This window comes from Ailuropoda melanoleuca, chromosome 3 (assembly GCF_002007445.2).
Source record: "Ailuropoda melanoleuca isolate Jingjing chromosome 3, ASM200744v2, whole genome shotgun sequence".
Classification (NCBI taxonomy): domain Eukaryota; kingdom Metazoa; phylum Chordata; class Mammalia; order Carnivora; family Ursidae; genus Ailuropoda; species Ailuropoda melanoleuca.
In genome coordinates, this window is record NC_048220.1 from 5,380,654 (window position 1) to 5,406,256 (window position 25,603).

The 25,603-nt window shown below is 37.6% G+C and overlaps 1 protein-coding gene across 9 annotated transcripts in view; it reads left to right on the plus strand.

Annotated features, from left to right (window-relative positions):
- YTHDC2 (YTH domain containing 2) overlaps positions 1-25,603 on the plus strand; it is a 77,035-nt gene that overhangs the window by 3,350 nt on the left and 48,082 nt on the right. For 6 of the 9 annotated variants that reach the window (XR_004623954.1, XR_002143689.2, XM_019804684.2 and 3 more), the window contains exons 3-10: positions 6,479-6,675; positions 8,018-8,217; positions 11,448-11,614; positions 12,368-12,470; positions 13,335-13,491; positions 16,404-16,511; positions 18,303-18,451; positions 20,244-20,379. Coding sequence is in view for 7 of the 9 variants with exons in the window: in XM_019804684.2 (XP_019660243.2) it covers positions 6,479-6,675; positions 8,018-8,217; positions 11,448-11,614; positions 12,368-12,470; positions 13,335-13,491; positions 16,404-16,511; positions 18,303-18,451; positions 20,244-20,379 (1,217 nt within the window). In the remaining 2 variants the exon portion in view is untranslated. Of the gene's footprint in view, positions 1-3,856; positions 3,980-6,478; positions 6,676-8,017; positions 8,218-11,447; positions 11,615-12,367; positions 12,471-13,334; positions 13,492-16,403; positions 16,512-18,302; positions 18,452-20,243; positions 20,380-25,603 lie in introns of all 9 variants that reach the window. The other 3 variants (XM_034655877.1, XM_034655878.1, XM_034655879.1) reach the window with 3 other exon arrangements.

Below are 25,603 nucleotides of genomic sequence, written 5' to 3' on the forward strand. Positions count from 1 at the left end.
GTGTATTTGCAATATGTTATATAATACCTCTCATAAGGTGCAGGCATCACTTTTAATCACAGTATTTCTTTTTTTTTTTTTTAAAGATTTTATTTATTTATTTGACAGAGATAGAGACAGCCAGTGAGAGAGGGAACACAAGCAGGGGGAGTGGGAGAGGAAGAAGCAGGCTCCTAGCGGAGGAGCCTGATGTGGGGCTCGATCCCGTAACGCCGGGATCACGCCCTGAGCCGAAGGCAGACGCCCAACCGCTGTGCCACCCAGGCGCCCCTAATCACAGTATTTCTGCTGGCAAACACGAATATTCACAATAAGATAAATAAATACTAGAAATAGACTCATGTCAATGTAATCAGGCTTTCCTGCCAAATGAAATTGCTGCCTTTAACCTTATAAAACTGCCAGTTATTTTACCAGCAAGGGATGGGTTTTTTTGGAAGTAGAGAGTTGCAATCTGGGACCAGCAAGCTACTACAAAACCATCTGCAAGTCCAACAAACAAAAGAGGAGTGTTATTTTGTGGAGAAGGAGGAGGAAGTTGGGAGAGGTTGTTTTGAACCAAAGTGCACTGGGGAGAAGCAAGAGGGTGATGATGGTTTCTCATTGGCTGGGTTTCGGAGAGGGGGTTGATTTCTTCTACAAAAAGAAGCAGCAGCAATGTAAATTTTTCCTGTTGGGGCCCGTAATTGAAGCTCGCTCCTTCCTTCCTTCCTTCCTTCCTTCCTTCCTTCCTTCCTTCCTTCCTTTCTTTCTTTTTTAGAGTGAGAGAGAAAGAAGGTGGGGGCGGGAGAAGGTAGGGGCAAAGGGAGCAGGAGATAGAGAATCTTAAGCAGGCTCCACACCCAGCATGTAGCCCAACACAGGGTTAATCTCACAACCCCGAGATCATGACTTGAGCCGAAATCAGGAGTCGGACTGTTGAGTCTTAATTGGACTTAACCGACTGAGCCACCCAGGCACCCCCAAGCTTCTTTCCTCTTGAGGAGTCTTCAGTTGGGTCTGTAATTGACAATTCTTCCTGTAATTGACATGAGTAGCTTGGCTTTCCTTACCTGTCTCCCTTTCTAGCATCCCACCTCCACTTCAGTGAGGTTTCCCTTTATTAATGTTCACCTTGCAAACTTACAGAAATCTTCCAGTTTTCATTGTTGTTTGGGTTAAGAGTTGCAGATAAGAGGTTGTGGGTCCTCAGTAGAAAGCATCTGTTGTATAGGCACAGTTCCGTAGCTACGTCATTTCTATGGTTAGAAATGGGTTCTGAATTCTGAACAGTTAATGTGGAAATGACCATTAGAAATTACCCTTAGAAAAGCAGTCCATTTGAATGGACTACATCTGCTTTTTGTCCAGTAGTGTAGTTGTTTAAGGGATGGTCCCAAATGGAGAAACCTGGGGCAGGGGAGAGAGCAAGATAAGTTATCGGGACAAAAAAAAGTGGGCAAGGAAACACTGGACAGAGAGGAGAAAAGATGCTAAGGGAAGCCAGGTAACCCTGCCTTCTCATCTAGGCCCTAGTACCTATTCCTAGTTCGGATTCTATGATTCTGTAGTTTACTTTGAGTATCTTAGGAGGTTTAAAAATAGATTCCAGGCTTACTGTGTGAAAGTTGACAATTGTTTTTTTCTCATCACTTACTCCTTTTTGCTCTCCTTTCTTTCAGAATGCAGCAGTGCGTGCTGGATTTTGTTTTTCATTTCCTCCTGAAGAGTTGAATTGATTTTGCAATTGATTACTTATTTTGGATTACTTTTTATAGTTGCTCATCTTTTGGTGAAAATTCTCTTGTCGGAGTGACGTCCCCATAGTGTATTCTTTAGCGTAAAGTTTTGTTTGAAATTTTAGTCAAGCTTTCCCATACCTAAATTTCACTTCCTTATAATTTGTTTCCTTTTTTCCCCAACTGAGGTCTGAGTTTTGGTTTTAAGAGCACACTTTTCTGAGTCTTGGACTTGTTCATGAACAAAACAGATTTCTTTCCTGTTCTTCCTAGTCCAAGTTACGCAAAATGAAATTTACAAAATGAACTTCCTTAAAGACTTGTGGAAAGAGAAACTGTAAAGTACATGAAAATAGGTTTTCCAGGTACAGGTTTCTTACCCTGTGATTGCTGATGTCCCTGCTTCCTAGGTATCCACGCATTATAGTCACCCTGACGGGAAGGCTCTATCCTGCAAGAAAGCCCCCTTTTCAGATTCGGGTTCCTGCTTCCCTTGCCTCTTGCTTGGGAAGGTTGTGTACTGCACTTTCCTTTTCTACCCCCACTTAAAATAGGAAAAATGGGTTAAAAGTGACTTAAGTGTCTTACTGATTTTTTGGGCATCCGTTGAAAAGAAACAGCCTACGGTGCCCAATAGTAATAATAGCGACAGGTCACGTTCACTAAGTGCTGTTATGCAGCAGGCCTTATGCTAGTGGCTTTAAGTAGATTAGTTGATGCTCACGATAGTCTTAATCAGTTGATTCTATTAATAACATCTGGTATCTGTGTAACAGATGAGGCAGTTCAGGGTTGGAGATGTTAAAGCAATTTTCCCAAGATCACACAGCTAGCAAGGGGCAGAGCCAGGATTTGAATATAGTAATGTTTCATTAATTTTTGATTGTTCACAGTGGGTTCAGAGCAATGTCGTAGCTGTGAGGAGTTAAAATGGAAATATTAGATAGGTCTTGTCTTTAAGTTGTTTCTAGTCCAAAGTCGCAGAATGAACCAGTGTACCACCACGATAGTGTCCATGACATGAGAACAACTTTGTTTAGTGACAAAGGTAACTGATTGGTTTATTAATTTCCACATAGTCATTGAAGAAAGTATAAATTAGTATGATATAAACTTTAATAAATTTACAATCCTAAGCTACAGTATTGGGAAGAAAATGGTTTGGAGTTAGTTCTTTGCATCTTTCTGCCTAATGGAAGTATAAATTAAGGAAATAGGAAGTGATGCATTTGTAAGGCATCATATAAATGTGGATTTTTTTTGAGACATTAGCTCCTTGGTGGCTGTGAGCTTTTTAAGTTGTCATTTCAGATTTTGGCTTTTTAGCTGATTAAAAAAAAAAGATTATTTGAGAGAGAGAGAGTGTGTTCATATGCGGAGGAGGGGCAGAGAAAGTGTGCATGCGTGCACACACGTGCAGGGGTAGGAGGGGAGAGGTGGGGGGGGAGAGAGAATCTCAAGCAGACTCCATGCCCAGCATGGAGCCCCATGAGGAGCTCAGTCTCATGACCCTGAGATTATGACCTGAGCTGAAACCAAGGGTTGGGTGCTTAACTGACTGTGCCACCCAGGTGCCCTGTAGCTGATTTTTTAAACTGTTTACAGATTTGGAGAGTGGAGAATAGTAAGGCATATGATTGTATTTGAGTTAAATGTTCAGTAACATGCTGCGTAAATTGATAAATTATATTAAAATTGCATCAAATATGATGAGTTAATAGTTTTTCTTTAAAAAGAAGAAGCCATTGAAATGCCAAAACTTCCTGATAGCATGTATTGATTACTTTTACACTTTGAAAGTTAGATGTTATGATGTTCTTGCTTGTAATATTAGTGTATTTGTGTTTAAAAATTGCATGTGGAGCTTGGGTTTTATTCTGAAAAAATTACTGTGACATTAATTTATTTAGCATCTTTTCCACATCCTGCAGCTCATTTCTAGTTAATTTTGCTTTGAAAAGAAACCTCTTAACGGTTTTTTTTCAAGGAATAGTGCTACTTTGGAATGAAAGCATGAGATCTCAGTGTGTGAGTTTATGAAGTAGGGCAAATCTCTGCTGTATTGAGTGTTTTCATCCTCATAACAACGAGACAAATACTTTACCAAACATTTCACTAATCTTTTTATCATTTCCCAGTGTCACTGGTGCTGAATATGGTAGGAATGAGCCCTAAGAACCACAAGTAGAATCTTCCTAAAACACAACCTTTCAAGTTGATGATATCTTTGTATCCCACCATCTGTGTTCAAAATGAATTTAGTAAGTTTTAAATGGTAATGGCTAAGTACTCATACATGCTTGCTTTGAATTATTTTTGTACATAAATGCTGATGATTAGTAGGCAGCTTATGTTAGGAAAGTTTGAATCTGACCCATTTTAGTTGTGAGCTTGTTGAGAAGAGTGTATTTTACAACTTTGTAATCCCAGCTTCTAGCATAGTGCCTGGCATACAGTAGGTGCTCAATATATGATGAATGACTGACTGAATGAATTAATGAAATAAAATTAGCTAAAGGTGAAATACAGCAAAACTTTCCAGAGACAGTTTTCAAGAAAATTAAAGCATCTTGGAGCCGATAGAAATAGTAGAGATTTTTAAATTAACTTGTATACGGTGTCAGAGATATAAAATGATTTTTTTTATTATATTATGTTAATCACCATACAGTACATCCCCAGATTCCGATGTAAAGTTTGATGCTTCATTAGTTGCGTATAACACCCAGTGCACCATGCAATACGTGCCCTCCTTACTACCCATCACCAGTCTATCCCATTCCCCCACCCCCTCCCCTCTGAAGTCTTCAGTTTGTTTCTCATAGTCCATAGTCTCTCATGTTTCATTCCCCCTTCTGATTACCCCCCTTTTCTTTATCCCTTTCTTCCCCTACCGATCATCCTAGTTCTTATGTTCCATAGATGAGAGAAATCATATGATAATTGTCTTTCTCTGCTTGACTTATTTCACTTAGCATTATCTCCTCCAGTGCCGTCCATGTTGCAGCAAATGTTGAGAATTCGTTCTTTCTGATAGCTGAGTAATATTCCATTGTATATATGGACCACAGCTTCTTAATCCAGTCATCTGTTGAAGGGCATCAGAGATATAAAATGATTTTTGATCACATAGCCAGTTAGTTGAACACAAGCCTCTTGACTCTTGGCTCTAGCGCTCATTTCAGTACATTTCCTGCCTTCTGTAGTTAAAAAAGTTTTATGAAGTAAATAGCGTAAGAGGGGAAGGAATGATTGTGTCTATAACGACTGTGCTGAATTTTCAGAAAGGTCCATGAGAAAAGAACCTACTGCAGAGATCTTCTTTAGAATCCAGTAATTCTTATTTACCATAGAAATAACTGAAATCCTAGGTAGGTTAAATTTAGTTATTTTGTCTTTATCCCATAATTAAAGATCACTAAGTGCTTGTTAAGGAGTAGATGACAGTACTGAGCACTTATAATTCATTAAAGCATTCCATAAAAAATTTCTAGAAATTAAAAACATTGGTAAATCAAAAGCCTCACTTAAGAAGGCTTAGACAGCTAAAACTGTGTAGGTTAATCTCCAGTTTTATATTGTTTTTACAGTGAAAATATTGAAAAATTTTAAATCTAATGAAAATTAGGAAAAGTGTACATGTACTTTTCATTGTATTTGTGGCTTTGTTACTTCTGTAATATGATAGTGACATTAACAAATGATAGAACATTTTATGAAATATTTTGGGTAACTTTTTAAAAATAAATGCTTTTTTCCCCAGATTATATAATAATAGCTTTCATTCATTTAATACTTACTTTGTGACAGATGTTGCCCTTTATATGCATTATCTTATTTAATCATATGAGTAATTCTTTGAGGCAGGTATTACTATTATCTTAGGCTCAGAGCGATTAAACATTTTGCTTATAGTCCCACAGCTAATAAGTAGTAGAGCTGGGATTCAGACCGAGGTTGGTACTGCTGTTAGAGCCTGAGTGCTTTACAAGTACTATATTGTACTAGATTATGGACATGCCTTATTAAATCAGCCAGAACACATTGGAGGACTTCCTGTGTATAACATTGTACCTAGTACTCTTGGAGCAACAAAAGTCATGAAAGACATTGTCAGTTCTGGACCATTGAAGAAACAAATATACCTACATCAAATAATTTGAAACAGTTATAAATCATCATTACGTTATAACTGAAGGCTAGGGCCTGAAGCTTTGAAAAATTTCTTTTTCCCAAGATGCATATGAAAATACTTATAAGTAATGTTGATTTATACTTTTTTGGTCCAGCCACTAAGCTTGGTTCTCTTAACAGGTTCATGGGATGTGACATACCAGCAAACTATGGAAACGTTCAGTGGGTGATATTAGTCTGGACAGTGAACCATAACTTTTTTATTACCATTTTTAGATTCTGTTGTTCAGATTGGTTTTCTCCCTCTGTATGCTTCCAACTGGTGATGTTTCATCCACCATGAAGTCTGCTAAGACAAACTTTAACATTTGTGGGTAAGTAAGCCATTTTTGAGGTTGAAAAACTGGATTTGCAGCATTTAAAAATTTTAATTGAAAATGGTCTTGTGGCCACTTCGGCACCACACCCCTCCTTATTGACTTTTTTTGGGATTTTCAGCATCTTCTCCCAAAGCATTTTGATTTTTTTCAATGTTTTGCTTGAGACATGTTTTCTAAGTAGGCAATACATCATATGTGAACAAATTGACTATATATAGTAAATAAACGATTTTTATTAATATTCAGAAAGGGAGCAAATAGATACCTAACTGTGAAGAAGAAAGATGGATCAGAAACAGCTCATGCAATGATGACCTGTAATTTGACTCATAATACAAAACATGCTGTTAGGAGCCTAATTCAGAGATTTCCTGTCACCAATAAAGAGCGTACTGAACTTCTGCCTAAAACAGAAAGAGGAAATGTGTTTGCAGTTGAAGCTGGTATGTATTTTCTGGGGAGCTTCCTTGTCTATCCTATTATTTGATGACTGTTCTTTTACCATTTTAAATTTATTTAAAAAAAGAAACTAAGATGAAATAAGATTTCTCAGTTTGAGTCGTCTGTTAGAAATGAGAAAGAACTGTGAAAATTTTGGAATGAAATGCAGGGTTAAGGCATGTGATGAAGTCAGACAAGTCTTTAAGTGTCACAGTGATAGCTATCATTTATTGAGCACCTACTGTGTGCTAGGCAGTATGCTAAACTGTTTATATCAGGCCTCATAGCAACCCTGGCAAGGTAAGAATTTCCTCTATTTCAGGGATGATTAAATGGGTTCAGAACAGTTAAATAATTTGTGCAAGGCTACTCAACCAGTCACTAAACCGCAGAGCTGGGATTTGACTCCAGTGTCTGGACTTTCCTATATTATGCTGCCAAGACGTGCTAATGAGTGAGCTTTTGAATTGGGGTGTTAGCTTCTGGTAAAAGGACAGAGTCTTCAGTACACTAACTTGCCGAAAGGCAGATAAATAATATTTTTAGGTTATGAAATGAAGTTGTAATTTTATTATTTGGAAAAAACTTCTTAGTGAGAAAATCATTAATTACCTAAAGTGACAGATATGCATAATTTTCATTATCTGTTGGAGTAGGTTTGCAGAGTGTAGAAAGTACATGGTCCTATAGATAGCAAGGAATTTAAGTTCTAAATACAGGCCCACAAAAATGGTTTGAGTTATGTGAGGAATATAAAACACATCATGCCTCTTTTTTATTCCTATGTGCTTATTAATTAAATATAGATACTAGCTAAAACTCTCAGGAAATTTGTTAAGGATCAGGACCTTATATTTACACATATTCTGTTTGATCACAAAATCTTACATATTTAACTTTAAACATGCAAAATATTATTTTTTTCACGGTGTTTTCATACTGTACATAACAGACGTTATAATGCACATTGTTTCCCATTTTAGTTTTTTGTGTCATTATTGATAGAAGCAAGCATGAAAACTCTTTGAGGATATCAGAATCCCCTTTTATCTTTAGTGGTTATGGAGTGATTGATTTTTGTTCATTTGTAAATATTATGCACCAGAAATACTTTTAGAAATTTGCTTCCTCATTGAGAACGGAAATTTGTAACTTGTTTTTAGAGATCATTAAGCGTAGGGGCACAGCAGTCATGCATTGCTTGTTAACTTTATGTAGACGGAATATAGAAGGAACGCTCAAATGGAATTACCCTGGAAATTACTTATCTTTGTTTTCCACACTTTTTAAACATTGTTGACCATAAATTTTTTTTTGTTGTTGTTCTTTTATTCATTTTCAAAGAAAACCGGGAAATGAGCAAAACAAGCGGGCGACTCAACAATGGCATACCTCAGATTCCAGTGAAAAGAGGAGAATCTGAATTTGATTCTTTCAGGCAGTCTCTGCCCGTGTTTGAGAAACAAGAAGAAATTGTTAAAATAATTAAGGAAAATAAAGTAGTTTTGATTGTAGGAGAAACTGGGTCTGGAAAGACGACGCAGGTTTGTTTCTTCTTTGTTGTTTATGTAAGAAAAAATATTTTATCCCACGGGATAGTGTTATATCAAATTTATACTACATGTATTTTAACCAAAAAACCCCCTTTTGGTTACTTTAATGATTACTTCAGAAGTATTTTGGGAGTACGTATTGAGAATTTATAGAAAGGAAGTGTTTGAAAACATTTATTTTTAAGCTAGCACATTGGGCCTTCATTTAAATAGAAGTGGGGATGTGATTGGGCATCATAAAGGAATATGGACGAGGCTGGCCTTGTAACCCCATGAGCCAGAGCCCTCGTTTGTAAAATGGAGCTAATAATTGCTGCCATTTACGGTGAATTTTAGAGATGTCTATAATGAGCCTATCAGTGTTTTGTACGTTAGCAGCTCAATTAACAGCAATATTAATAATGATGTCTTAATATAAAATCGACTGTAGACATTGAGGCCTGCGCAGGTCCCAACCTGTCTGTGGTTTGGGGTTGCTATCCGTCTCATAAAGCAAAGTAGAGGGTTTGTCTTCTGGGAAGACAAAGTCGTCTTCTCCTCTGAGAAAGCCTCCTACATAGTTGGCTTTGGCATCTTCTGGGAACAGGGAGGCTGGGATTGAGGCCTCACGAGTCTGGGTTTTTGGCTGAGATAGAGAGAGAAGACAGTGCTTATAACCAGAAAGTCCAGAGTCGGGTGTAATTACCTGCAGGACTCATTACTGTTAACCCAGCCTGGGCTTCATGACAGGTGTAGAAGTAGATTATTTAATATTAAAATAATAATAATACAGTTTAAGGAAAAATAAAGTTGACTGCAGAATGGGATTGATATGACAGGTTTGACTTGGATATTTACTATCAAAGTACTTCATTATGCCATTTCCCTCACTGGGTGACGGATTGGAAATAAGTATGGTATAGTGATTTGACCTTGTTAGTGTTCTTTACGTGTTCACATGTTAAAGTAGTAAAATTACTTTGCTTTTGATAGAAATTCAGATAGAATAGTCAATATAATTTTGCATTTTTTCTTTTATGGACACCTACATTTGCTTTTGACAGTTGCTTAACATTTCCTATGGTCATATTGGTTGGTGTAAGAAACCTAGTCCATAGGTAAGGCAAGGGGGTGGAGGCAAAGTGGACTATAAAGTTTACCACTTATTTACTGAAGGACTCAACCATTTTTACAGAAGTATGACGGTTTCTAAAACTTGAGCCTTTAAAACTAAATAATGAAAAACACGGTGAAATTTTTATCTGAGCACAGTATATAAGATTTTTCTTCAGTGTGAGTCCTTTTGTGATTGCTTGAAATTCCATGGAGTCATTCCAGAGCATCTGTTCAGTTGTTGGTTGTTTTAGTATTAGAGTAAGTTTTGCCAGTAGGTTTTAATTGTACCAGTTCTAATTACATTGAACGGAGATTATGAGTGCTTACTTTGGCAGCACATCTACCAAATGGAGATTATGAAAGTTTTGACAAATATAATAAATATTTTCATTTAAATTATTTGAATATCCTTGCTAAATGATCTCTGTATATGGGCATTAAGTATGTTTACTTTTACAATTATGTATATCATTTTATTAGGTATGAAGATACTTAAGAATTAGAAATTAGTTACTTGCTTTTTGCTTTTCAAGAAGAAACTATTAATCTAATGGGTTACACTTAAGAAATGATTGCATCTTATTTGAGGAGTTAAAGTAAAATTACTGATGGGTCTGTTTTATGAAGTATAAATGTAACAGAATTTAAAGTTCATATCATTAGCCAGTTTCATCTTGCCTTTAGTAACATTAGGAAGTTAATTGCCTTTTGCATTTTCATGTTCATTGTTCATATTCATTATGTAAAATTCAAACATTATGGAAAACAGTACATAGAAAGTGCAAGATTTCTCATTCTCTTGCTACTCTATATGCATGTTTGTCAGAAACTTGGGAGTATGTATTTCTGTTTTTAAAAAAAATTTTTTTGGCATCTTTGTTTTTCATTTTCTTTAGAGCATTGATATATATATATATATATACACACATATATATATTTTTTAAAACAAACATGGAATAATATGCATTTTGCATCTTGCTTTTTTCACTTAATAGATACTGGATATTTTTCACTAGCTAGAGATATAACTCATTTTTTAAGCAACTTTATAGTAATCCCGAACATTTTGCACTAACGGTGATAAAAAATGACAGCTTTCTATGTGTTGAACTTTTGAGTTCTCTCATTTAAACCTCTCAATAACCTCAAGACATGTAGGCCTTTTATTATCTCTTTTTACAGGTGAGGAATAAAAACTGGAACTTATAAGTATTGATCTGTCCAAATTCCCATAGCTAGGGAGTGGCAGAGCAGGGATCTTATTCTTGTATTGTACTTTTTAATATTGTATTCTAATACTTCTTTGCTAATTTATGGGAGGGTTTTCATAGGATAAATTCCTAGGAGTGGAAAAGCTTGGTCAAGAATGTGGCAGTTAGGGGCGCCTGGGTGGCACAGCGGTTGGGCGTCTGCCTTCGGCTCAGGGCGTGCCTGGCGTTATGGGATCGAGCCCCACATCAGGCTCTTCAGCTATGAGCCTGCTTCTTCCTCTCCCACTCCCCCTGCTTGTGTTCCCTCTCTCGCTGGCTGTCTCTATCTTCTGTCAAATAAATAAATAAAATCTTAAAAAAAAAAAAAGTAAATTAAAAAAAAAAAAAGAATGTGGCAGTTAGATTTTTGCAGCTAGATTAACTAGTTATTATCTATTAACTCAGAAAGAGTTGTGTTTAAATAGAATTGAATGTATTGAAAGTTCCCATTTCTCTGAAGCTTGGGCAGCAATGATTTACCTTTACTAATCTGATAAACAAGAAAAAAATGTTTTAATTTGCATTTCCTTGGTTCTTAGAGAGTTGAGTATCTTTTCCTTTTTGTTTGTTCTCTATATTCTGTGAGTTTCTTGTTTATATCTCATTTTGCATTTGTCTTAATCATTTTGGATTTATTTTTAATCTTTATATATTATGGGTACATGCCTGTTGTCTGTTAGACATCCTAAAAATGATTTCATCAGTTTTTTGTTTTTTTAGATTTGCTTATGGTACCTTATGTATTAGTTTTACATTTTTCTTTAGTCAAATCTGTTGATCGTTTTTTAGTTCCAGTAGTTTTTCCATTGTGGTTGTCTTGGGCCTTCTGGGTGTACAATCATGTCATCTTACAGGACTTAACAACTTTCATTTCAGATTCCTCAGTTCCTTTTAGATGATTGCTTTAAAAATGGTATCCCCTGCCGTATATTTTGTACCCAACCAAGACGGTTAGCAGCAATTGCTGTGGCCGAAAGAGTTGCTGCAGAGAGAAGAGAAAGGATTGGTCAAACAATTGGATATCAGATCCGATTAGAAAGCAGGTAACGCTGGTTCTCCTGTAACCTATCTTTGATTGTTCTTCGAAAAGACTAATGTTTCTATTTCATTAAATACAGAGGATATGTTGGTTGAAAAATTAGATGATCATTTTGCTTCAAGTAAGTCTTTGATAAGATGTTGAGGTCATGACTGAACTTAGTAAGGTTTTGAATACATAGCTTAAGAAAGAGTTGGGCCATAGATACACATCCCTTTTCATAGTTTCATGATCAAATACAAGTTATTTCACCTCTTTGAACCTTGGTTTTCTCATCTATAGAATGGGGCCAATAAAAGGAGCTAGAGCCCAGGTTTGATGTGAAGTTCATAGTAAACAATAAATGGTAGTAACTGAATTGATTATTAGAAGTGGTACTAGTAGTACCTTCTCGATGAGTGGTACTGTTTCTTTCCTTTCAATAGTTTGGATGTAGTAATTTCAAAAAGCTCCTCATTTATGGTACACTTTTTTCCCTGAGCAAAAAGTGTTAAAGGATTTAAAAAAAAATCTTTTTATGGTTCCTTAACAAAATAATCCCTTAATTAATTAAAGACTCTTAATAATTAAAATTTTGTAAGATTATCAGGTATGAAATACATATTTCACATAACTTGGGTCGTAAAGCATGCATACCAGTTCACCATTATATTGGTAACCTTAAGAAACAAGTACATGTGGGACTAACATTTAATGTGATCGTGTTTTCATTACATATGAGTTGTAATTGCATGCTTTATTTTTATTTTTTAAAAAGGGTTTCTCCAAAGACACTTCTGACATTTTGCACTAATGGGGTATTGCTTCGTACGTTGATGGCAGGAGATAGTACATTGTCAACTGTGACGCATGTTATTGTGGTAAGAATATCGCTGAGTTTGCCGTGTACAACTCAGATTGCTTAAAACCTTGAATATGTAATGACATTTTTAGGATAGGATATGCATGAGAACCAGTTTTTTTGAACAGCTTTTCTAATCAAGTTACTTTATATTGCCTATAATTGTGAGAAATAAATACTTGTGTTACGTGGAGATATTCACAACTATCAGGTTTTAAAGTAGGTAAGTTTTTCAAAAGTGCTTTTTATATGGGAAAATGATACATGTGCTTAGCATTCCCCAGAATGGTGAATGGTTTTCTTTTTTCTCCATGCTTACTCATCTGATTCCTCCTTTAGCCAATACGTATTTCCCAGTCTTAGGGGTGCATTTTATAGTCCTTTAACTTCATAGGTAAGCTGCTAAATTAACTAGCTGCTGATGAAGTAGATGAATTATCACCTTATTAAAAAATTCTAAGTTTTTATGTCAGATAAACATTAGATTAAGTTGTATAAGTTTGCAATAAGTAGCTTTTGGAAACTTAACTAGTTCTCTGCATTCCAACCAAAGGGTGCACCTGTGCTCCGATGCTAACAGAAGCATATTTAAATATATTTTATATGTATTAAAAATACATTAAATCAGACTCCAGTAATTCAGAATTTGTTGTAGTTTGTGTGTCTTTTACATTGTTTAAGAGGCAGTGCTTTGTTACCCACAATCGGTTGTTAATGTCTGGTTATTTCTGAATTGTCCATAATACAAAATTTTCATGAGTACTGATTGGCCTTATTCACATTTAATTTGCATTAGTATAAAACCTAGCAGCTCCATAATTTTAAAGACTTAGTCATCCATAATGTTTTAACTGTTCTATGGTTTTATTTTTGTTTACTGCAGGATGAAGTACATGAAAGGGATCGATTTAGTGATTTTTTACTTACAAAGTTAAGAGATCTGCTGCAAAAGCATCCAACTTTGAAACTTATTCTTTCTAGTGCCGCCTTGGATGTAAATCTTTTTATAAGATATTTTGGAAGTTGTCCAGTGATATATAGTAAGTTAAATGATCAGATTTCTTCTAGGATTTTTATGAAAGTATACTTTTTGGCATGACTGTATTTATTATAATAGGAATTGGGGAATGCTCTGAAGTAGAGAGCATTTCTGTTTGCTCTGAGGTATTACTCACTATTCACCTCTCTAGATTTTTCATCTTCTCCTTTGCCATCCACACTCTTTGGTACGGTGTTGTAAGGGCAATTCTCCAGTTTTTTTATTTTTATTTTTTTTGCGGTTCTCCAGACTTAAAAGGAAATGTGCTTTATTTTGGTCCCGTACCCTCCTTTAATTCTGTCCTACACTTTCGCCTTTGTTGCTAGACTCCTTGGAAGAGGAGACTGCACTCCCGTGTTTACTTCTGTGTGCTTCTGCATGGACTGCCACTTCACTTTTGTTCTGTCCTTTAATCCAAATTGGTTTTGACACCAGTCTTTAAAAAAAAATATTAAATTCCTCTTTAAAAATTGAAAAAGTTGTGTTTACCTCAATGATACAGTACAAATATATACAGGAGAGAGGTTCAAAATTGCCCCATCCTTTTGCCAGGTTATGTTCTACTTTCCTGAGATTACTTGATGTTAAAGCTTCATGTATATCCTTTCTCACGTTCATGCTCACACAACATATGCAGATAGATCCATTTACATGAGACGTACAGAAATTGGTTTTCGAGAAATGAGCACATGCCTTATACATTATTTTGCAGTTTGCTTTGTTCATATGACAGTATGTCATGAAAAGTCCTCCAGGGTAGTAGCTGTAGGTATAGTTCATTATTTTTTTTGATGTAGTTCATTATTTTAAGCAGCTGTTTTAATATTTCATAATACAAAAATACCATGATTTATTTAACCATTTATCTTTGGATACTCAGGTTGGTTCTAGACTCTCCTCTCCCCCCACCATAAACAAGGATGTAATAAACATCCTTGTGTGTATATCCTTATATACTGGCGCTTTTATTTCTAGGGAGATACTCCTGAAAGTAACATCGTTGACTAAAAAGAGTGTATCTGTTTTTAATTTTAACAGATTTTGCCTCTGTACTTTTTCAAAGAGCTGAAATGATTTATATGTATTTCTGTAATGCATGGGGCTGTTCATTTGTGCATTCTTACCAGGTTTACACGAAGATCTTAAGTTTTCTGTATTTCTCATGGTTGGCCCCTCCCCCTCTTTTTTGTGTGTGAAATGCTCGCATCTCCATTTAGTTGACAACAGTGCCTCCTCTAAGTCTTGTATTCTGCATTAGAGCCTATATTTTCATGGTCTCCTTAGTGTGCTTATATTGGTATTTTATGGGATTCTTCCCTTGATCCATTTTTTTTCCCTCTTCCTTACTCCCCTTCCCTTCCCTTCCCTTCCCTTCCCTTCCCTTCCCTTCCCTTCCCTTCCCTTCCCTTCCCTTCTTCCTTTTGTTTTTCCTCTTTTTTCCTGCTCTGTGCTGTACTCTACTAGGTACTGGAGATGCACAGGTAATGTCCCTGGGAGCTCTCATTCATGCCCTTGGCTTCTACTTTCTTTTTTATACTAATGACTCCTGAATCCTCATTTCCAGTTCAAACTGTTCAGAGCTTTGGGCTGAGATGTCTTATAAGCAGCCCATTTCTAATAAGTCCCAAGCTAAATATTTAATCTATTCTACAAAGTCTACTTCTCATGTGTTGCCTGTTTTAGTTAGTCATACCATCAACCTAGTCACCTAAGTCACAAACCTGTCCTTCTTCTCATAATATTCTTGGATAATAAGACACATAAAATGTGTGTGTCTGCTAACTGAAAGCTTGTTTTGGCACCTCATGTTTGACATGTCTGAAACCAAACCTGACTCCGACCGGCCAACCTGTTGCTTTCAGCTTTCCTTGTTACCTCAGAGAATGACATCATCATCTACCCAGTTTTGTGAGCCAGACATCCAAGACACATGGTTGATGCTTCTTATCATGCCTTCATATCCAATTTAGTGCTGAGTTCTGTGGATTTTATTTCCTGACTATCTCTAGAGTCTGTCTCTTGTTCATTTTTATCACCAGTTTCATTCAAATGTTGTTCTTTTTCACGTGAATTATTGGAATGATAACCCAGTCTGTTCCATCCCTTCTGCTCTCTTTTAAGTCTGTGCTCTCCATTGCAGCCAGAGTGGTCTTTTCTGACATGGAATTCCAAGGATGTTGAACACTCTCTCGAGCTTAAGACTTTGGATAACCTTTACCTCAGGATGAAGACCTGAATCCATAATACGACTTAACCTATGTCTTCTGCCTCACCTCGAACTGCAATCCCTTCTTTACTCCCTGTCTCCCGCCATGTTCCAACTAGCTTGGCCGTTTAGTTTCTTGAAAATATCATACTCTTGCCCAACATAGGATGTTTGCACATGCTTTTGTTTTCTTCATTGTATGCTTTTCTCTCTCCTATTAGTTTAGTATTTTGTTTACCTCTTGTCTTGGTCCTCATCTTCTGTAAGACGATGATTTTTTTAACTCATTCAGATCCCCCGTTATGTCGTGGTATCTTGTACTTCTCTCTGAGAGGACTTAGTACAACTCTGTTTTTACATTTATATTCTGGGTTATTGGATTAATGTTGTCTGCCTTGCTAGCATGTAAGCTTCAGGTGATTAGGAGGCAGCCGTGCTGCTTCTTATGCTTTGTATTCCTGGTGCCTAGCGTGATGGCGGACACATGATAAGTAGGTCATACACCCTGGAAGAAATAAGCAAATGAACAATTCTGTAACATAAAAATCAGAATTATGTTTAAAGGGCGATATCATGAGGATCACTTGCTGTACTGTGGAATTGCTTTTGGGTTTTATACTCAGGTTCATTAACTCAGGATTCTCATGTTTTTATGTGCATTATCTCTAAGATGCAAATCGACTCTTTAAAGTATTCCTATTATTTAGTACAGGGAAGACCATTTGAAGTAAAAGAAATGTTCCTGGAAGACATCTTAAGAACTACTGGATACACAAACAAAGAAATGTTAAAATACAAAAAGGAAAAACAACGAGGTAAGCTTTTTATCAAACAAATCATAAAGTACTATTGATACTGGGTTTTTAGAATCTTATACTACAGAGGTACAACGACACTTGAAAGTGTTTTTCCTTTGTATGTAATCGTATAATATTATATTAGAATTCTGTCCCAAGCATACTTTTTACATTGTGGTTTGTGCTCATAAATTATAATCTGTAGAGGGGAATTGAAAGTGGATGCCAGGGTTGAGGAGGAGTGTGTCTGTATCCAGAGATGGAACCATTGTTGTAAGGGGGCAGAAAGGGATGGGCTGCTGCGTATATGATAGGCCACGTATGGTAAGAGTGCGGTATGCCACAGCAGGGCTCATAGGACGGGAGTGGGGAGTGGGCGGAAGGATTGGAAAGAGTCGCATGTGAGTAATAACAGGCTTTCTTTCATACAAATGTCAAGTCTTCAAATCTTGTGTTGTTTTTTTTTTTTTTTTTTGGAGAGAGAGAGTGAGCCTGAGTAGGGGGTCGGGGGTTGCGGAGGGGGAGAGGGAGACGGAAAGAGGAGGGAGAGAGAGAATTCCAAGTAGGCACCACGCTCAGTATGGAGCCCAACACGGGGCTTGATCTCACGACCCTGAGATCATGACCTGAGCCGAAATCAAGAGTCAGATGCTCAACCAACTGAGCCACCCAGGTGCCCCTGAAACCTTGATTTTGTTATGAGCTGCATCTGTACTTAGAATTTAGCCTTGCCCATTAATACATCTCTTATCATGACTTACACTATCTCTCAGCTTTTGAGTTGGGTGAGATTCTTTTTTGCTGACTTTTTTTTTTTTTTTAAGATTTTATTTATTTATTTGACAGAGAGAGAGCCAGCGAGACAGGGAACACAAGCAGGGGGAATGGGAGAGGAAGAAGAAGTCTTCCCACTGAGCAGGGAGCCCCATGCAGGGCTCGATCCCAGGACGCTGGGATCACGCCCTGGGCTGAAGGCATACGCTTAATGACTGAACCACCCAGGCGCCCCTTTTTTGCTGACTTTTAACTACGTTATTCATGATAGATGATTTGGCTTCAAGCTTTGATTCCTTTATTTAGTCTGTATGACCTTGGACAGATGCCTTGAGTTCTTTGGATTCTCCACTTGAAGAAAAACAATTAGCAATGCCTATTTCACAGTGCAGTGCCGAAGCACTAATATGCAGATCATAAAGCTAGTAGGTCTCTAAACTTTTGAAGGTGAAAATGGTATATAACTTTTATCCCAAATAACTGGCATGGTGGTAGAAGTTCAGTAAATGGTTTTCTACAAAGTGCTATATGAATACTAGTCACTGATTTAAGCAATATTTAGTGTATGGCTAAAATACTATTCTTTGAATTCGGACTTACTTAGAAGTAAACTTCTCACTAATAACATGAACTAGATGATGTTTTTAAGCAGTTTCATGTCCTTTAAGTTTCAGTATAACACATTTTACTAAATTTTTTTATAATAATTTTTTATTATATTATGTTAGTCACCATACAGTACATCCCTAGTTTTTGATGTAAAGTTCCATGATTCGTTACTTGCGTATAACACCCAGTGCACCATGCAATACGTGCCCTCCTTAATACCCATCACCAACCTATTCCATTCCCCCACCCCCCTCCCCTCTGAAGCCCTCAGTTTGTTTCTCAGAGTCCATAAATGTTTTTGGTTAATGTATTTTGAAAAAGTAAATTCAAAATTAGGCCAATTTTTAAGTATTTTCAAATTCACTTAATTTTTTAAAACAAAGTGAAGCATTTATCTACTTATTCTTTCTTTTGGTATTAATTTAGAAGAGAAACAACAAACCACCCTTACAGAATGGTATTCAGCTCAAGAGAATACTTTCAAGCCTGAGTCTCAGAGGCAGAGAACTGTCCCCAATGTGACTGAAGAATATGACTTATTGGATGACAGCGGTGATGCTGTCTTCAGCCAGTTGGTAAGACCTTGTGGGTTTCACACCGATATTTTGAGTGAAAATCGTAGTTTAAAGAGCATCTCATGAGATTATAGTTGTTACTGCATTATTACAGTGTAATTCTCTTAGTTTATCTTAGGCTGCAACATATTTTCAGAACAACTTTCTAATGTACTTTTTTTTTGGCAAATAATGCAGCATCTTTTGTTTTATTTCTCAGTTTAACTTATTTCAATAAAATAAATTTTTTGAAGAAGATAGTTACAGATATTATGCATATACATTACCATTGCTATTTTATCATCTCAAAAGCGTAAGCACCTGTGAGCTAAACAATGTAAGATAAGTTCAGTTAAGAGAAAATTGGGAAAAGACTGTTGATATTAGAGCATATGATCCATCAACCAGCTGTGTGACTTTATAAAATCAGTTACACACCATAGACCTCAGTCTCTTCTCTGCTCCCTTTCTTTATTCTATTTTGCCACAGAATCTTTTACAGATGAAATGTTTCGCAGAAGCCTGCGTGCTCACCCTCAGTGCCCGCCCCCATCCCTTGTGCGGCCTCTGCTGCCACGGGTTTCATGGAATCTGTTTGAAAACCAGAATTAGCTGGTTTTCTCAGTCCCGTCTGGTCTTTCGTTCGTTCTGGCTTAGAATTCTTTTTTTTTTTTTTTAAAGATTTTATTTATTTATTTAACACAGATAGAGACAGTCAGCGAGAGAGGGAACACAAGCAGGGGGAGTGGGAGAGGAGGAAGCAGGCTCAAAGCGGAGGAACCTGATGTGGGGCTTGATCCCATAATGCCGGGATCACGCCCTGAGCCGAAGGCAGACGCTTAACCGCTGTGCCACTCAGGCGCCCCTGGCTTAGAATTCTTTAAAAGGCATTGGTGATTAGTGTGAGGCAAAATATTGCTGGGCCTGTATGCTTTCTGGAAAATTTAACCGTTTTGAGCATGAGACGGTACATATGCAGGTACCTAAACAGATCTGTTTAAAGTTCTAATGCATCCCAGTGAACTACACGTTTCTAAAAATGCTTTTGAAGAATGTTTAGACGTTGTTACATAGTACAGGGAACATCGATTTAGTTCAGTGAACGGCATTTTGGCCATAAAATTAGTGTTCCTTAAGCCCGAGTACGCACTAGCATCACCTCAGGAACTTTTTTAAATTTTTTATTTTATTTTATTTTATTTTTTTTAAAGATTTAATTTTTATTTATTTGAAGAGAGAGATAGCCAGCGAGAGAGGGAACACAAGCAGGGGGAGTGGGAGAGGAAGAAGCAGGCTCATAGTGGAGGAGCCTGATGTGGGGCTCGATCCCAGAACGCCGGGATCACGCCCTGAGCCGAAGGCAGACGCTTAACGACTGCGCCACCCAGGTGCCCCACCTCAGGAACTTCTAAAGCCCTATGGAAACTGGAAACTGGCCTCCATCAGCGGAGGTTCTAACGACTTGCTCTGGGGTGGGACCCAGCATCAGTGTTGGAAAACACAGCTGGGAGAGAGAACCACTGGGGTGCAGATAGATTCTGCAACGTTCTGCCAGAAGCACATTTCGTTAATGTTTTGACTGAATCATCCTCCTTTGTTTACAAACTCATTCTCAGATAAAAGATAAATGTAAGAACAAGGTGCCGTATTATAAGTGGAACATTTGTGTTGAGACGAGAAACTTTTATGTCAAAGCCTACGCTGTAATATATGGTTAGTAGTTCTTGGTGGCCATTATGGTCATCTCACATTTTTTGCACATAAAGGTTAAGCTGTTGGGTAATTTATAATCTTTGCTTTTTTTTTTTTAAAGACAGAAAAAGATGTGAATTGCCTTGAACCATGGTTAATAAAGGAAATGGATGCTTGTCTCTCTGACATATGGCTACATAAAGATGTTGATGCCTTTGCTCAGGTCTTTCACCTTATTTTAACTGAAAATGTTAGCGGTATGTATAATTTCTTAAAACAGATTTTTATTACTCTTATGGTTATTTATGGTAGAAGTGTAGTGTAATTCAAAGTGTGTGTACTACATTTTTTGTTCATAACCAATAATTTGTTCTTTTGGAGTACTTATTTCACATGGACATATCAGGATCTTATTAGCATAGTAGAATAAATAAATATTGTGTTAAATCAGGGTTTCTTTTTCTTTTTTTTTTTTTAAAGTAAGTTCTACACCCAATGTAGGGCTTGAACTCTTAACTCTGAGATCAAGAGTCCCATGCTCTACCGACTGGACTGAGTCAGTCAGGTGCCCCTAAATCTTGGGATTCTTAATCCATTTGTCTCCAGAAGGGTCATGTGGGGTCTGTGAATATATGACAGTTATATGCAAAAGTATTTTTATGTACAGGTATTGTGCATAGAAATATACTCCCCTTCCCTCCCAGGGGAATCTCTGGATTTTTAAAGAAATTTGCAGTTTCAAAAAGGAAGGAAAAGAAAGGTTAATAACTTTGTTCTAGATTTTGTATTTAGTAGATGGAGAATTTCAGCATACCTTTAATTATATAAGCTCAAGTACTAATTCGCATGCATATGCTTTATGTCATGTGATGTGTTTTCACTAATGACCTATCCTGATTTTATTAGTTGATTATAGTGGATATTGGTAACCAGAGGTCAGCTTCAGAGCCCTGAAGCCTTCTAGGCAAAAGACAGAATGAAAGTTCATAGAAGATCAGTACTGAAAAGGATTTAGATGTCAAATAGTTTATCCCCTCATTTAAACTTCTCAGCATTATTATTATTATAATTATTATTGATCACTCCTTTTTTGAAGCATTTTCTTCAGTTAACCTCTCATATTCCATGCTTGATTTATTTTCTTCTTTCTCGTCTCCCTCGCTGGAACTTCTTGGTTTCTTTGGCAGAATTTTCCCCTTTTTCCGGACTTCTAAATGTGGAATGGCCCAGGCCTCAATCCTTTGGTGTTGCTTCTGTTTACACTTAACTTCTGACGTGGATCTCATCTAGTAATAGTTTTAAATATGTATTTAAAATGACTCCTAATTTTACTGTTCCAGTCCTGACCTCCCCCCTGACTTGAGTATACCTGGTCACTTGACGTCTCCCCTTGGATGTCTATCAGGGGAATAAAACTAGATGTGCCCCAAACAACTTTTCATTCCCTTCTCTCTTCCCTCCTGACCTGCCTTTTCCTTAGTGTTTCCTGAGTGATCATAATCATTTGTAGATTTCTTTAAAAATGCATGTGCCTGGCCATCCCAGACTTTTTGAAACTGAATTTTCACCTAGTTGCTGAGGCAACAAAACATAAAGTAAGTCATTTTTTAAAAAAGATTTGATTTGAGAGAGACAGAGACACAGAGAGTGCACGCACGGCGGGGGTGGTGGGTGGTGGTGGTGGGAAGGGGCAGAGAAAGAGGGAGAAACAGATACCCCACTGGGCAGGGAGGCTATGAGGGGCTGCATCCCAGGATCCTGGGTCCATGACCTGAGCCAAAGGCAGATGCTTAGCACCCCATAAAGTCATTCTTGACTTTTTCTTTTTCTTCTTCTTCTTTTTTTAAAGATTTTATTTATTTATTGGACAGAGAGACACAGCGAGAGAGGGAACACCAGCAGGGGGAGCGGGAGAGGGAGAAGCAGGCTCCCCGGAGCAGGGAGCCTGATGTGGGGATCGATCCCAGGACCCTGGGATCATGACCTGAGCTAAAGGCAGATACTTAACGACTGAGCCACCCAGGTGCCCCATTGACTTTGTTTTCATACTCTGCATATAATCCATTTGCAAGTCCTGATAGTTTTACCTTCTAAATAAATCTTGAATCTGACCCCATTTCACTTCCCCTACTGCTGCCATTCTAGTCCAAGCCAACATTTCTCTCCCAGGACGACTGCAGTAGCCTGTGAACTGCTTTTATTCTTATGTCATTGTAGTTTCTTCTTCAGAGAACAATCCGACTGATCCTTTCAAAAAAACCTGGATCATGCTCCTTCCCCCCTTTCCACTCTCCCATGGCTTTCAATTACACTTAGAATAAAAATCAGAGTTCTTTACCTGATTGGGTCTCTGACTGCCTTTTTGACCTCATTTCCTACGACTCTGGACCTTTTGCCACTGTTACCTCCTGCTTGTCTTCGTGTGGGCATGTTCTCACCTGGGGGCCTTCGCTTTGGTTGTTTCCTGTGCCTGGAATGCTGTCCCCACAGATGATCATATGGCCCGAAGTCTACTTCATGGAGGTCTCTGCCTGGATCTTGCCTTCCCAGGGAGGCCTCTTTGGGGTCATTTTACTGAAACTGTGCCCTTCTCTCGCTCTTTCTCCATACCCCGCTGTATTATTCACTATTGTACTTTCATTACCTGACAGCGTGTATTTTTAATTTTGTTTTGCTCTGTCTCATTCACTAGAATGTAAACGATATGAGGGTGGAAGCCTTGATTGTTTTACTCATGTTTTTTTTTTTTTTTTTTTTTAAAGATTTTATTTATTTATTTGACAGAGATAGAGACAGCCAGTGAGAGAGGGAACACAAGCAGGGGGAGTGGGAGAGGAAGAAGCAGGCTCATAGCGGAGGAGCCTGACGTGGGGCTCGATCCCATAACGCCGGGATCACGCCCTGAGCCGAAGGCAGACGCTTAACCGCTGTGCCACCCAGGCGCCCCTGTTTTACTCATCTCTTATCCCCAGAGGTTTTGTTGTAATTGCCCAATAAATAATTGTTGAAAAATGATACAACTTTTAAGCATCCTACCAGGTGATCATCTATTTGAACATGTTTAGTGATAGGAAGCTCACTACCTTTATTCAGGACTTTTTTTTCAAATTTAGTTTCTTTTAATTGTTCATTTTTCATATGTTCTGAACAGTGAAGTGAAATCTTCCTATATAGCTTCTACCCTCTTCTGCCTTTGGGGTGATAATGAAATTTAGTACCTGTTTATACCTGACAGACTTTCAGGTATGAAGACAGTTATTCTTTCTGCTTTCTTTGTTTTCTGGGTGACCAGACCTGACCTGACTTCAGCTGTTTTTCTTTAATATGAGATGCTGTTTAGTCTTCTCCTGCCCTTTTCTGCCTTTTCTGGTTATGTGGAGTTTGTCCCTTTAAAAAGCATTCTCTCCAGTCCTGAGTGTTAATCTTAGTGACTAGCTTCAGGTAGAGTAGGTCAATCAGCCTAAAAACCTCTACTCTTTACTTACAGTAATTCAGCCTGTGGTCAGTATAGCTCTTTGCCACCCACATTGTCTTAACTGATTCATGCTGCCTTTGAAACTTCTAGTTTGGTTTTTTTTTTAATATGTGGTTTTATTAAATGAATCCCTCCTATCATTTACTTGTTCTGATTTTTTTTTTTTTTTTTTAGTTTAAAACAGTCTATTTATTTCTTTTAAATCTTACAATTAGATTTGGCCCATTGCTTTTGCTTCACAACTTTTTTCCCCCTCAGTTCTAATTGTTACCTAATATATTAATAAACTTTCTCAGTGTATGCACTCAAGAGGCCTGGGTCACTCAGCAAGTGCAGTGTATGCTTGAGGTCAGCATTCGGGTGTGGTGGTTCAAGTGGTTATGATTCCATGCACCTACTAATCTAACAAACCTCTTAAGAAGGAAACAAAGATCTTTTGGCATTTCATGTTCTTTGTAAATGTATTTCAGTTTCTATTGTTCTACTTTCTTCCAGCTTATTGGTCATTAAAAAATTATCTGTATTTCGAAAAGTAATTTTTTGTATTTGGAAATGTGGACATTCGTTTATCTCCAGTTTTCTGACAGTCTTTTTTTTCCTCCTATAGAAAAAAGTTTAGGAGTCTTAACTGAAAGTTAGGAAAATTTGAATTCTGAGGCATGTTGCTTTAAAATATTTATGAAGCAAGAATGTATTATTCTTGACCTTCTTCCTAGGTATTTCCTTAGTGTATACTAGGCTATTACTTTGATGTCATCATCCTATGGATCCAGGTTCCTCATCTTTTTTTTTCTTCTAAAGATTTTATTTTTAAGTAATTTCTGTACCCAGCATGGGGCTCGAACTCACAATGATCATATGATCCCTGGGTCCCTCATTTTATAAAAGTTTCACTGGACATTTTCTAGAGTGCAGTATTCTAATGTCTTAAGCTACGTGAAGTAAACAAAAATGTTAGGAGCTCTTTGAACAGTTAGCGACTTCCCATCTTTTTATCTCTCTTTTTTTTTTTTAGATTTTATTATTNTTATTTATTCGACAGAGATAGAGACAGCCAGCGAGAGAGGGAACACAAGCAGGGGGAGTGGGAGAGGAAGAAGCAGGCTCATAGCAGAGGAGCCTGACGTGGGGCTCGATCCCATAACGCCGGGATCACGCCCTGAGCTGAAGGCAGACGCTTAACCGCTGTGCCACCCAGGCGCCCCTTTATCTCTCTTCTAAAATCTCTACCCTTAATTGGCACCAGAGTGGAAAATACTTCATGTAATCCAGGAACCTTCGCTGCTTCGTAGGTTTCTTTTTGATGCCATCAATTTCTCCATGGAATCCTTAGAAGCAGCTGGTAACGAGTGAGACAGGCATTCTCTGTCGTGGTTACTGTCCTAGTCATCTGCTGCTGCATGACAGGTGACTCCCAGCCTCAGCAACCTAAAACATGGGTTATCTCACGTCGTTCCTAAGACTGATACAGTGGTAGTGAAGCTGTGGTCAGGGGGTGTGGTCATCTGACGTTCACGGAGCTGGAGGATCTGCCTCCAGGAGGCTCACTCACGTGGCTATTGGCAAGAGGCTTCTGGTCGCCTCTGCATTTGGCAGAAGGCCTGAGTTCTTGCCATCTAGACCCCTTCATAGGGCTGGCTGTCTTACTCTGCCTAGGTCTGGCAGCCGACTTCTTTCTGGTGAGTGAGTCAAAAGAGGAGGAGCAAAAGCAAGCGGGAAGCTATCGGTACCTTTTAGAGTGAGTCACTTAGTCTACTCATACTCAGTTTAGGCTCCGCCTTTTAAAGGGAGGAGTGCTAAAGAATCGTTGGCTGTTTTAAAACACACACACTTAGTCCCACCCTGCTGTTCAAAATATACACATTTTGGTTCTGTTCTGTTCTCCAAGTTTATCAAACGAATATTCAGTTGAAGCAGTAATTTTCATATAGGGAGTACAGAGCATAATCTTTTCAGACCTTTTTTTTTTTTTTTTTTTTTTTTAAAGATTTTTTTTTTTTTTTCGA